The 13,244-nt window shown below is 43.7% G+C and overlaps 1 protein-coding gene across 1 annotated transcript in view; it reads left to right on the top strand.

The window, feature by feature from the left end:
• The window catches only part of TM7SF2 (transmembrane 7 superfamily member 2), a 93,394-nt gene that overhangs the window by 19,373 nt on the left and 60,777 nt on the right, over window positions 1-13,244 (top strand). Inside the window, exon 3 of the mRNA XM_086938504.1 lies at window positions 1,399-1,595. Within this exon, the coding sequence (XP_086794630.1) occupies window positions 1,399-1,595 (197 nt within the window). The remainder of the gene's footprint in view (window positions 1-1,398; window positions 1,596-13,244) is intronic.

The raw sequence follows: 13,244 nt of genomic DNA, 5'->3' as shown, positions 1-13,244 counted from the left end.
GCCTCATTTACTATTTGTACTTCCACGAACCCCTCCAGACTGTCTTTCCATGTGGCAGTGCCAGAACACAATTAAACACAAAATATATATCAATGATGTCGACATGTTTCTGCCAGTGGGGTCCGTGGCATTCATTAGTACCTAAACGTGAAAATCAAAATGCGGGCTCCACTCTTACCAACCTCTGGTTAGAGGTTTTCCACTGGGTAGGGTGACGAAGATCACTCTCCACCGCGGTCTGGCTTGTATCTAAAGCCCTAAGTGTGGGTCATGTCCACTGGGTCACTGGCAGAAACATGTCAACCTCATTAATATCGGTAAAGGGACAATAATATCCCCATCACTTGATTTTAATCACCATATAGATGCCAGCACTATTAAAGCACTATTAACACTTAATTTGACATATATAATGGCTTTTTAACGGCACCTTTTGTCTTAGGCCCCCACTTAGTTTATAAGTGTATCCCTGCCATCAGGTGTATGCCCGCCCATTATCAAACAAAATTTTTAGAGGGCTAGGACTGGTCAATGATGAAGCATGACACCAGGTGGTGTGTGAGACCAGTCCTTATCTTTTTGTGAGATGCCAGCACTCACTAATTAACTAGCACTAGCTACAACCCACTGGGAGGGGCTCTTTTGTGTTTAACAGTTTCTTTTGGAGGCCGCCTACTCCCAGGACCCCGTGACTCTGGTTCCCTTTTCCCGGACATTGTCTGGGTGCTGTGGTTACACAGTGCCAGAACACAGCCGTTGACAGCCTTTTTCCTCCCCCAGGCTATGTTCCACATGAAGAGGTATACAAATCCGAATGGTGTAATTACCTTGTCCTTCTGTTTTAGGGCTTCCACAAAGCACTCCTTAATTTGCACTTCCAAGGTCCAAGCTATATATCACCCGCTGTCTGTGTATGTATATAGGTATTTTGAAAGCAAAAACCTAGCAGGGAAGCAAAAGAGCCCTGATCCTGGTTGAAAGCCCAAGAAAGATACAATAATGATATTCCCTTGGCTCTGAGTATCATCTGTCACAGTATACGTTCCTCATTAGTATCTATTATATAGCACAAAATAATTGGCATGCACTATATCGACCTAACATTGGGTAAGTAAATGTGGAATAAAGAATAGTATAATGTTTACCTACCATAACGGTGTAGTAGGTGATACAGTGGATGCATTATTAATTTACATAGATATATAGTGTCTTACAACTTCCGTCACAACTCTTGCAACATTACGAGCAACACTCATATAAACAGTCACTATCTTTCTTAAATGATCCAGGGTTACGGTTCTTTCCCTTCATTTATGTTGCAACCCTGACTCTCTCCAGGCTTTATTGTGCATTCTATATGGAAAAACGCCGTATAACTTTTATTCCGTTACCTTGCAGGAGCTGCTGTACTTCTGTTCATCATGCCCAGCACCGTGTTCTACCTCCTTCTGACCTGTGGTACAGAACAAGCGAGTGTTCTGAGCCTTCCAGGACCTCTGCCTGCTCCCGACTCCCTCTGGAACCCCAATACCCTGCTGATTCTCCTGGCCTGGTTCGGATTCCAAGCCTTGCTGTATATGCTGCCTGTTGGAAAGGTACTATGGCGGAACAGAGGGGAGCAGGGGCAAAATTACTCTGTATCTGTTTTTACATGTAGGGCCAAAATCAGTGAGTGGTGTAACTTTGCTGACACCATGAACAACTCAGGAGGCTACAGTTTGCTTTTTATGTAGTGCATCTTGTGAGTTCAACGTTCCTATAGATGTTTTTGGGTAATGGGTCCTTAAGTTGTAAAAAAAAAAGAATTTTTTAATTGCAGCATTCCACATCTACTCTTAGGAACCCACCTCTAGCATTTCTGAGGGCCGGGGTTGTTGAATACCAAAGCTGTCTCATCTTGATTCCATCTCATGCCGCTTTCTTCCACCAGACTACATTTACTGTCTCTTTATCTCACTATTGAAGGTTCTTTTTCTTTCCTGTTTTCTCTCTTGGTAACAGTTTTCCTTTCTTTCTCTTCATCCTTTCTCCCTTCTCTGCCATTCTCTTTGTTGCTCAGAGTCGTCTGATGCAGGCAGGCCCACGACCCCAAAAAGGAGTACCTATGCCACCACGGCTACAGATTAAGCACTGACTAGTACCGTGAAAGGTGACTGATCAGGGTTACTAGAGTCTAAAGTCCTCGATGGCAGTGCAAGCTCCTTTCAATCTCACAAAACCTTTAACTCGGGTTGTCCATGTGCTTCAAGATCCTCACACTGGGATTGTTGGGAAGTCTCAGGACTGTAACTAGAATATTATGATTTACTATCTGTGATTGTGGTTCTCCATCAAAGGTATCTTCATCATTAGCAACAGCAGTTTTCAGCAGGTCCAATGGAATCTCACAATATTTTTGGAAATATCTTTTAGTCTCAGGACACATTGTAAGCTTTGAAAAACAAAAATATAAAAAGTTTGAAGTCCCATTTGAGTCAAACCACGCATAATGCGGTTACACAGATAATTCGGTGCTGACCCTTTAAGATCCATAACCTCAAGCACTCACTATACCCTGCACCAGTCTTTTAGTTCTGTTGGAAGTTCCATGAGAGATAATCTATTTCTCGTACTTAGAAGATGTTCGGATAATTAGTTGTGAATGACAAAAGAGGGAAGATACACATAGGGGAGAACAACAGTTACAGGTAAGAAATCTAAGCTTCTTCACCATGTGATGTTCATGTTACTTATAACCTTTAGGATAGATTAACAAGCAAACCTGGCAATAGGGAAATATTACCAAGCCCAGCTTCATTTCTGAAGGCTGCCTCGCTCCCAAGCATGCTCGTTGTTAAGTAGTAGTAGTAAAATATGTTTTATTAGGACAATTTACCATAAAACCAATACTCCATCTAAAAAATGTCTCATCACCACATATCAAGATTATCCCAAATTCTCACAAATCATAAGGAGCGTCCCAATACAATGTCCCAATCCAACGATAACATCGAATAATTACATATTGTATAACAAACTAATGGCATTATATCTCATGTATATTCATATGTTAAAAACGAGGGTTTTAAAAATTCACAGCACACATTTCAAACTAAAGGACAATCAATTAATACATGAGTAACGTACATTTCCTATTCAACGGGCATACACAAAAACCTTCCCATTCTTTAATTTTTACAGCCACACACGGAACCCTCAATATGGGGTTACATCCTATTCTGCACTTAAAGATGTTGTGACAACGTGTAGGGTCTAGCTAATAAAAACGGAAAACACATCAGAATTTCTCACGGTCTGCAGTGTTAACCTTACAGAGGGTTTTTGGGATAAATAGGTCACATCATTTTGCAAAGACAACGTTAACACTCTGTCATTTAGTGACTCTTTAAGTGGAAATGTGTCCCAGCTGTCAAAAGCCCATGAGGACAAAAAATACTGCTTAATAACATTTTATTTCAAAAGTGCCCTTGCACATTTAAGTTCACTACATTATGCTTCTAGCCAGTAGATCTAGGATAATGTATTTACTTCACCATCTAATGGGAGTTTATTTAAAAATTGTTTTAAAAAATGTTCTAACTATATGTGACCACCACAACAATAATTTAATTCCACAGCGTTTGCTTTAGATCAATGAACCTTTTGGTAGGTTTAATATTCTTTTTCATTAACCACTGTCTAAAGGGTCTAAAATATCACTTCCTTCTACCCAGAATATTTCCAATCTGTAAAGTGCTAAAGGTGGGGTTTTGCGCAAAAATGCTTCAAGAAGCGGTAAGAGTGACAGATCTTTATATATGGAGTTCACCTTCACAAGGGAACTTGACTATAAAAAGGCTGTGGATTTAATCGTTTTTATGTATTCATTCCAATTTACATCTGTGGAAAAGAGCTTTCCTAAATATTTGTATATTCTAGAGTGTTCTAATGGTGTCCTGTCTACAAACGAACTAAATTTTGTCTAAAAAACTACCCTTTTGTTTTTTCCATATCTAGCTTTAAGAAATGTACCTTACTGAAGTATTCTGTTTAGATGGCAAGTTTCTTCTCAAGACCCTTTGTGTGTAATCTAATATAACAATGTCATCAGCGTACATTAAGCAAGGTATATAGGCACCTTTTTTGTTGAAAAGGGACTTTTAGTATTTAATGAAGTGGGCCAATCAGCCCCCTATAAAGTAAAAAGAGTGGGAGCTAGAACACACCCATTGCACAATCCATTTCATATATGGATCTTTTTAGTGAGGCGACCGGAGGAATCCATTTCTAGCCCAGTCCAATTCTTGGTTATCTCTTTATCTATTTTATACTTATTTACAGGTGAGTTTAAGGAGGTGGAGCCCTATACATTTGGTACATGTGAAACCCAATCTTCTTCATTTATCATATGTGTCAAATACACTACATGTGTACCAGATATGTTACTTACCAGTGTCCAAATTGTTTTCTGGCCTACCATCTGTATCATCCCCAACATTTCATTCCATTTTTGATTATAAAATGACATTGACTTTCTTGAGTCTGATGAGGTTCTTATAATGCTTTGTCAGCTCTAGTTTTTGATCTAAATGTACAGCTCTTCAGCATTTCCTGTTCTCAACCTGTGTTTTTCGAAGTACTTTTTCCGTTCCCTGCAATCTTGGTCAAACTGCTCTACTTATGGAGTTCTAGACTGGAATTGCATCTTGGTACTAACAAAGCTAGTCTGTGTTTGTAACATTCAAAGTCGTTCTTAGTAAGGGAGGCAAACCAGGGCAATTTATCTTTATAGGTGGAAAAATTGCTACAGGGGTCGTAAATGAATTGTAGTTTATTCACAACCTAGAGCTACCTTGAACCAATACCAGTTTTTAATCTTCTTGGAAAATCCATTCCTTGTAATAGCATATTATCACTGCAGCTGCTTCTTTTAGTATGTAGTGCCCAACGATTACTACCTTCATGCTGCTTACCTTAAAATCATGAAAACATTTTAAAATATCATATGAAACAAACATGTGAATAATAGGGCAATGGTGAGACCCAAACTGGAAAGTTTCTCTTGTCGGATTATCCAGTTCGAAGCAACCATTTAGGGTTATTACTCCATTTATGCCTAACCAGTCACACATAATACTTCCATCATTTGAAGGCGGCACCATCAGGAAAACTCTGCTCGAGATATTAAACATTTCAAGAATTTCGTGTAATAAATCATCTACTTTCCACTGATCGATTTTCAGCTTGTAGTCACCTGCAATGATCACTATGCCATCCAGGAATTCTGACTGCAGCTCGGACAGCAGATTTCAAATTTCCTCCTAAAATCGATCAGACTTGATTCTTCATGTAGGTATATGTTCACTAAAATTACATTTATCCTACAATCCTTATGTTTTTGCATATCAACATTTATTATTTGTAACCACTCAAATTCCACTTCAGTCTTTCTAACATTACTTATTGTCCTTGTGGAAATGAATGTAAGGAGACCCCCACATAATCTCTCGACTTCACAAGTATGACCTGGTTTACATATAGATAAAAAAAACTGTTGATACTTGGGTTCTATCGCCACCAAGTCTCCTGCAAAAAATTATATATCTGTTTAACAGATTCTTAAATCTACCCCCTTTTTACACATTGCAGAAAACTATATATATTACGAATGCAAAAATTTAGGTTGAGTGAGTATTTTAAGACATATGTGGAAGAATCGGAATTCGGCTGGGATTCCGCATCAACATGATCATAAGAAGAGAGTAACTGTTATTTACCTCAAAACAACTTAGTGATCCCTCATTTAGAAATCTAGCTTGGTTAAAACTATACACACATTCTCTTGATTTACAATAGGCCGTGACACAGTATTGCAGTGACTCTCACTGCCAGGATAAATATTTTTCTTTTCCTTTAGTTTTCCATCCGACTGCTATGTTGTGTCAATGTCCCAATAGTTCAGAGGGTGAACTTCACTTCCCAGACTTATTGTTAAGCACAATGTGTTCAATTTCTCCCCGGCTTTGCAGGTTATGTTTGCAACAAATTGTGATGTGAACTACACTTTAGTCACATCCCTTCCCTCTTCAGTAGTCATAAATCTCACTGAGTTTAGATCTTTTGAACTGATATCTTTCAAACTTGGAATTTCTTTAAACAAGAAGAGAATCTTTCACCTATTTAATAAATCAGGATTTGTAAAGCGCGGCTACATCACCCATGAGGATTTCGAGGTGCTGGGAGATCACGCTCATTCTGCCTGTTATCCTATTGGTTGCACATCCAGGTATTGAGGTCCTTTCTGAACTGATGGAGCAATTATGAGGCTCTGAGGTGCAGAAAGAAGGTTGTTCCAGGCCTTAGCTGCTAGGTGGGAGAAGGAGTGGCTTCCACTGTTGGCCCAGTGGATGCGTTGATTGGCTGCTAGGGAGAGGGCTTTCGAGCGGAGTCTCCTGGTAGGTTGGTGGAAATTAATTTGGTTGTTGACTTACACTGGTCCTTTGTTGTGTAATGCCTTGTAAGCGTTGGTGAGCAGCTTGAATTGGCATCTCTTTGTGCTTGCTAACCAGTGGAGTTTCCTGAGGTGAGGGGTGATGTACGCCAGTCTGGGTAGGTTGAGGATGAGTTTGGCTGCTGTGTTACTCCTAAAGTAGTTACACGGGAACTACAAGTCATGCAAAATGCGGCCGCACGCACAATACTTTGGATCTCAAGATCGCAGTCAGTCAGACAGGGCTTGCAAGACCTTCACTGGCTCCCCATATTGCACAGAATAGAAATGAAGCAAAGTCCCACCTATTCTATGCCAATTAGCTTGCGCCTACATCCCCAGTATATCTCTTTGATCTTCAAATCTCTATCTGGCTACAGTCCCCAGTGTTAAATGAGCCGGAAGTAGAGGACGATTTTCCAGCTCGAATTCAGCCAAGCTCTGGAACTCTCTCCCCCTAGCTATTCAAGCAACAGATAAAGAACTACGCTTTCGAAAAAGCCCTCGAAATTTGGCTCTTCAAATAGTTGTCTTCCCTTTTTGCCATCCCATTCTGTAAAGTGCACCTCTCTGATCCAGGACTGGGATGCCTTCGGGTCATCATGCGCTCCTCAAATCCTATATATATAGTGTTCTGGATAGTTTGGAGTTTCGTCATGAGTTGGGTGGTCATTTATACGTAGAGGGAGTTGCTGTAGTCTAATCTGCTGGTGACAAGAGCTTGTGTGACTGTTGGCCTGGCGTCGAATGGGAGCCATCTGAACCTTCCTGACCGTGAGGGTGAGGGTGAGGAAGCAAGCGAAAGAGATAGCCCTGACCTGCTTTTTCATAGATAGCTGGTGGTCGAGGATGATGCTGAGGTTGTGAGCGTGTTCGGTGGGTCTAGGCATTGGGCCCAGCTCAGGTGGCCACCATTCGTTGTTCCAGGTGGTATCCTTGCTTTTCTTGAACATGAGTTCTTCTGTCTTGTCAGTGTTGAGTTTGTTGTTCATCCGTTCAGCCACTCTTTCATGCATCTTTGGAACTTGTCCTTGATAATCGTTGGTCAAGGAGAGGATGAGTTGGGTGTTGTTGGCGAAGGAGATGATGTTGAGTCCATGGCTCTTGATGGTGTTGGCCTGGGCTGTCATGTATACGTTGAAGAGTGTTGGTCTGAGGAATGAGCCTTGAGGGGCACCACAGCTGATGTTCTTAGGGAGCGAGGAGTACAGAGGGAGGATGGCCGCCTGCATTCTTCCTGTGAATGAGGGATACAGTCCACTTGAGGTCTGCTCCTTAAATCCAATCTGGTGGTGTCTGTTGATCTGTGTATGGTGTGATATGGTGTTGAAAGCTGCTGAGAGGTCGAGGAGCATGAGGGCTGCTGTTTCTCCATGGTCTAGCAGCATTCTGATGTCATCTGTGGCTGCAACTAGGGCTAGCTCGGTGCTGTGGTTCACGCTGAAGCTGGATTGGGAGGGCTCAAGAAGGTTGTGGTTCTCCAGATGTCTAGTGAGCTGGATGTTGATGCCTTTCTCAATGACCTTAGCTGGGAAAGGGAGCAGGAAGAGGTAGTTCTTAGGTTCTCCTCAGTCCAAGGATGGTTTCTTCAGCAGTGGCTTCAGGTCGGCATGTTTCAATTTCTGGGAGAAGTGAGCCGTGGTAATAGTGGAGTTTAGAACCTTAGTGAGTTCTTTGCTGATGGGTTAATTGCCGAGGTTGAAAGTATGGTGTGGGCAGGGGTCTGCTGGGCTCTGGTGTAGATGGATCCCATGATGGACGCCATTTCCTTCTTGGTGAGGGTGATCCATGAGATGAGTTGGTGTGGGTCAGCGTGATGCGGTTAATACAGTCCTCGGCGGGGGTTGGGGTGTGAAGTCTTGGTACATGGTGTTGATTTTGTTGTGAAAAAAGTCAGAGAGTGTGTCACAGAGAGCTTGCGAGGGTTTGATGTTGTTTTCGTATGCCAAGGGTTGGTGAACTTCTTGACTATGTTGAAAAGTTCCTTGTAGTTTTGGAGCTGTCCTTGATGCGCATGGCTAGGGTGGTCTTCTTGCAGTTCTTCAGGAGGTGGTGTTAACGGTTGAGGGTGTCTTTGAAGTGTTTTCGGTCTTCTAGAGTCTTGCTGGTGTGTCATCTTCTTTCCTTCTGCCTGCAGTCATGTTTCTGTTTTTTCAGTTCTGCCGTGAACAAGTTGGGGTGTTGTTTGTTTCTTTGGGTTGGTGGGTTTCCTGGGTGCGCCTTCGTCAGCGCTTGCGTGATCCAGTTTGCTTAATTGTCCGCCTCTTGTTCTGTGCCCTCGGTGGTGATGGATAGGCAAGAGTTGAGGGCATTGCTTCATCGTTGCTCTGAGACGTTAGCCCAGCTATGCTGTGTCACTGATGGCAGCTGGGGAGTTGGGAGGTTCCGAGGTGACAAAGTCGAAGCAGTGGTAGTCGGTCAGGGTGAGCTTCTCGGTGAGGGTGTATTTTACTTTGTTGCAGGTTAGGAAGGTTGGGTTGAGCGTGTGTCCTGCGGTGTGGGTGGGATTGGTGACCAGCTGTTTGAGTCCGAGGTTGGCCATACTTTCTAGGAGGTCGGCCTTGCTGGCGTCGTCCATGTTCTCAAGGTGGAAGTTGAGTTCGCCTAGGAAGATGTGCAGATTCAAGTTGATGGTGATAGAGGCGATTAAGTCGGGGATGGCATTGGTGAAGGCAAGGCGGGGTCCTACAGGTCTGGAGGCAAGGGTGTCTCTGATGGTGTTTTTGCTGTTTGTTCGGGGTTGGAAGTTGAGGTGCTCCATGAAGGGGGCGGAGTTGTCTGTGGTGGTAGAGTATTTGAGGTTCGCTTTGTAGACTATGCCGATGCCACTGCAATTTCTGTTGGATCGGTCCTGGTGTGCGCTCTTGTATCCATCGGAGGTGGCTGTAGTAATGTCTGGAGCAGATGCAGGATTCAGCCAAGTCTCTGTGATGAAGACAGTGTCTGGGCCGTGAGTCGTGATGGTGTCCCAGATTTCTGTAGCGTGTTTTCCGAATGACCTTGTGTTGATCAGCAAGCAGCGGATCTTTCCGGAGGTGTTGGTTTTAGCCTTGTTGGTGGGAGTGTGCAACGTAGTGTGGCTGATGGGCGTGGCATGGGTTGTATCCTCGATGATGCAGGTGAAGAGGCAGTTCCAGCAGGTAAAAGGGCCATTGGGAGAGGCGTGGGCGCAGTTGTTGTTATCATGGCGTGCAGGGCTCGAAGTTTGTCCAAGGTGAAGCAGTGGCATGCTCGTGGCGCATGCTCGGCGAGTCCTCTGCGTACGATTGCTGCATGGTCACATTACTGTCTCCTTGCCGGAGGGAATCCCGGCACTTGGTGAAGGGGGACTAAGGGAGTTGCGGTGGACCTCCACGGATGGCAGTACCTGGCATGTTGAAGGGGCAGGAAGCTAGAGAGAGGGGGACTAGTGACTCGTGGGGTCAGGTGGTGGGGCAGCGGTGGTTCTGCAGGGCAATGGGGCAAGAGGCAGGACGGGGGCAAAGCAGGCAAGGTCGGTCCAGAAGGAAGGCAGGCAGACAGAAAAGGGCATGCATAGTGGGCCGAGGTTGCTGGGGGAGTGCAGCAGGGCAGCTAGCTGCTGAGCAAGACTGGTGCCGGGCAGGCAGACGGTTAAAGCTAGGCACAGAAAAGAGGGAGGATGAGATGACTTCCCTGATAATTACAACAAAACTGGGATGGCCCAGCTCAGCCTCTTCATGGCTCAGATCGATGTGGATTGGCCTGCCCTTGACCCGAGCCTCGACCGATCGCCTCAAGCCCGCGTCCAGCGATTCAGGAGTTGGCTCAGCAATATAATGCAGGCTGTGACGGGAAACCAGGCAGCAGGTCTCCTCCCAGTGGTGGAGGCTGCTGGGAAGTGTAGTATGCGGGAGTGAAGAGGTGCAAGTTCCGCGATGCAGGAGTTTGCTCAACAATATAATGCCCTATTCAGAGGGCGGAATTTTCTTCCCTTTGCGTTCAATTTTAAAAACCCGGCTACAAAGCTGCATCTGTCTTGAACCCATGTAGGTGTTTGCATTGAGAGTGAATTATTGAGTACTCTTACAGGTGCCGAAGTCCAACTTTACATTTTGTTTCTGATCACTTTCCTTGGGGATTTAAAAACTTGTAGCAATTTCTAGCTGTTTATAATTAATGTCTTTTGTCCATACGTAAACTCACTAGCATGGTGGCATGTGTTGTCCTCCCTTTTTATCCTATTTATAGTTTTCACTGTATGATTGTACCTTTTCTAAATCACCTTTTTACCTTTATCGTTTGGGAGTTTAGTAGAAATTCTTTTTTTTTTCCCGATTTGTTTATTTTTTTAAATTTTTTTTATATACCTGCTGATGTAGTTTATTTTGTTGTCTCCAGTAAGATTAGTTGTGGTAGGGCGATAATTTTATATGCCCCCTATTTTGAAACCTTCGTTTAACGATCATTGGTCAGTGGAATATATATTCTGTCCGCTTTCCGTCTTGCTGATTAGCGACATGAGGCCCTGGATGAGCATCTCTATCTTCTGCAAGTTCATACTCCGCTCTCGTGCTACTCATTGTGCTCAGGGCTCATCTTCTTGTTTCTCGCTTGCTGGTCTGATTAATGTGGATAAAAGTGCTGTTCTCTGACAGAGAATTGAGTGAGTTTGTTGGTTTTTGTTTACCACTTCTTATGCTTCAAAGATCACATTTAAGGGTCTTTTATATCAGCAATGATACATGTAATAGGACAGATAACTCATATTACCTATTTTCCCCAACCCTAGACTCTCCAACATAGAGGTCACCTCTTCATCGATATTTTCACTGCAAAATTAACGGGCATGCCCAGGTCCTTATTCCCCCTTAAGAAGGAGTCCAAGTCTACAAGAATACTGGTGAACACGCTCCAGTCAGTGTGCTGTGCTCCCTGTTTAGAGTGTATTTTCAGAACAATATCTCAACCGGATTTAGTAGGAGGGATAAAAATATATGTACAAAACATTATGAGAACACAGGAAACAAGCATTTACAATGCAATGGTTTCGCCTTTGGAAAAGTTTGAGCTATTGGCATTGTAAATGACAAAATTTGTATTTATGAGTTGGTTTTGAAAACAGATAAATAAATGGCATTGTCATTTACATTGCCATTAGCTTAATCTCTCGCAAATGTGAGACCTATTGTACCCTACGGACGAGCTCAGCAGACAGCAATTACTACCACACACACACACACCCAGAGCCAGCCACACACACACCCAGAGGCAGTCAGCAGGGCCCGGTGCAGCTCTTCCTGGCTATCACCTCCTTTCCCTGCTGGTCTTTCCTCCCCACTGACCTTCTCCTGGTTGGTCACAGCAGCACATATTCTCCAGTGCCAAACGTGGAAAGGTACCGACAAATAAGGACCAGTCGCTGACAATAATATCTTCCAGTTGAGAAGCGAGGACTTCTCAAAGTCCATGTGAAGCACCAGTTACTGGTGCAAAGACACTGATAACTATCCTACTTTGGGTGTGTAAAAGTTAAAAAATCAACTACCAATTCTGAGACACAGAGCCCTCATCGCCAGGCAACAGCCAGTAGTATAAGAAAATGAAGTGATTTTACCACACTCTCCAGTAAACTTTTACAGCAGTGAAAAGGAGGAGCTTTTCACACACCCTGATTTAGATCTAAGACAGGAGTCACACCTTAAACGAACTTGAGTACTGTTAAGCGGATGAATGCAAAAACAAAGCAGATCAGAGAAAAAAGTCACCTAGGACCGGACTGCGGTACTGAGAGGGTCTAGGTTCAGCAGTGCTTCCAGCAAGAGTCGCTACCCAGATTTGGTTTCTAGTGTGGTAGGATCAGTCAGGCTTACTCTTTCCCTGGAACTCCGTATTGCCTCAACTGTAAAATACAGCTAGGTCTGTGGACCTGAGGGAACCTGAATCAAAGTACTGGCTACGCTGCCAAGTGCATACTCCCTGAGATACCCAGAACTAACCTTAGCTCTCGGGCATCTGCATTTGTTTTAGGACGCGCCACAAATCAAAGCACCTCATGATCAGATCATGCCAGGGCTACGGCACGAAGAAGCACTCCTGATAATGTTTCAACCAGCTCAGGCACTGGAGTTTATTGGGACCAGACTGTAGGCCAAAGTCTTTGTGAATGCAGATCAGGCAAGTGAGAGGCGATGTGGATGCACATTGGTAGAGGCTCTAAAGGCAAACTGCAAAGAGAGGAATCTGATTCCCCCACACACAGAACCCTGTAATTCTCTATAGCATGACAGAGAGAATGCAATGCACATTTGCAAGCATCAGTGTCCGGTGACACCTGTGCAACCTTGTACAAAGCAAAGCCTTCCATCATTTTGGCTTGCCACGTTCACAGGCCATAAAATATTCCCCAGCACTCTGACAGTCTGCGTTACGGTATTTTGAGACAGGATACCGTGTACCTTAATCTAGGAGCGCTCAACAAATAATTAATCAGTCAAATAATGACACTCGCAAGCTGACGATTTTTGTATCATGCGCAAACTGGACTTCAAGCGTCACTGGGTACAGAGACAATTCTGTCTATCTCTAGGATTGCATAACTCCGCTCATCTGTGGAAGTCCATTATCACCCGTGAACGCGGTAGGAGAACCGGGAGACCCGCCGGAGCACACCAGGGATTTAACCCCATAAAACTTATCAACCGGACCAAATGTTGAAACATAATATGTACAAAATGAAGAATTTGACAGAACAGATAATTTTGTAAATAGCCTTGAAAAAGCCCTGGCGCAATTCGCCATAGGGGCGAAACACGTG

The sequence above is a fragment of the Lissotriton vulgaris genome, chromosome 9, assembly GCF_964263255.1.
Source record: "Lissotriton vulgaris chromosome 9, aLisVul1.2, whole genome shotgun sequence".
In the NCBI taxonomy this organism is placed as follows: Eukaryota; Metazoa; Chordata; class Amphibia; order Caudata; family Salamandridae; genus Lissotriton; species Lissotriton vulgaris.
Note: the sequence above shows the minus strand (reverse complement) of the source record. Positions and strands in the feature narration are given on the sequence as shown.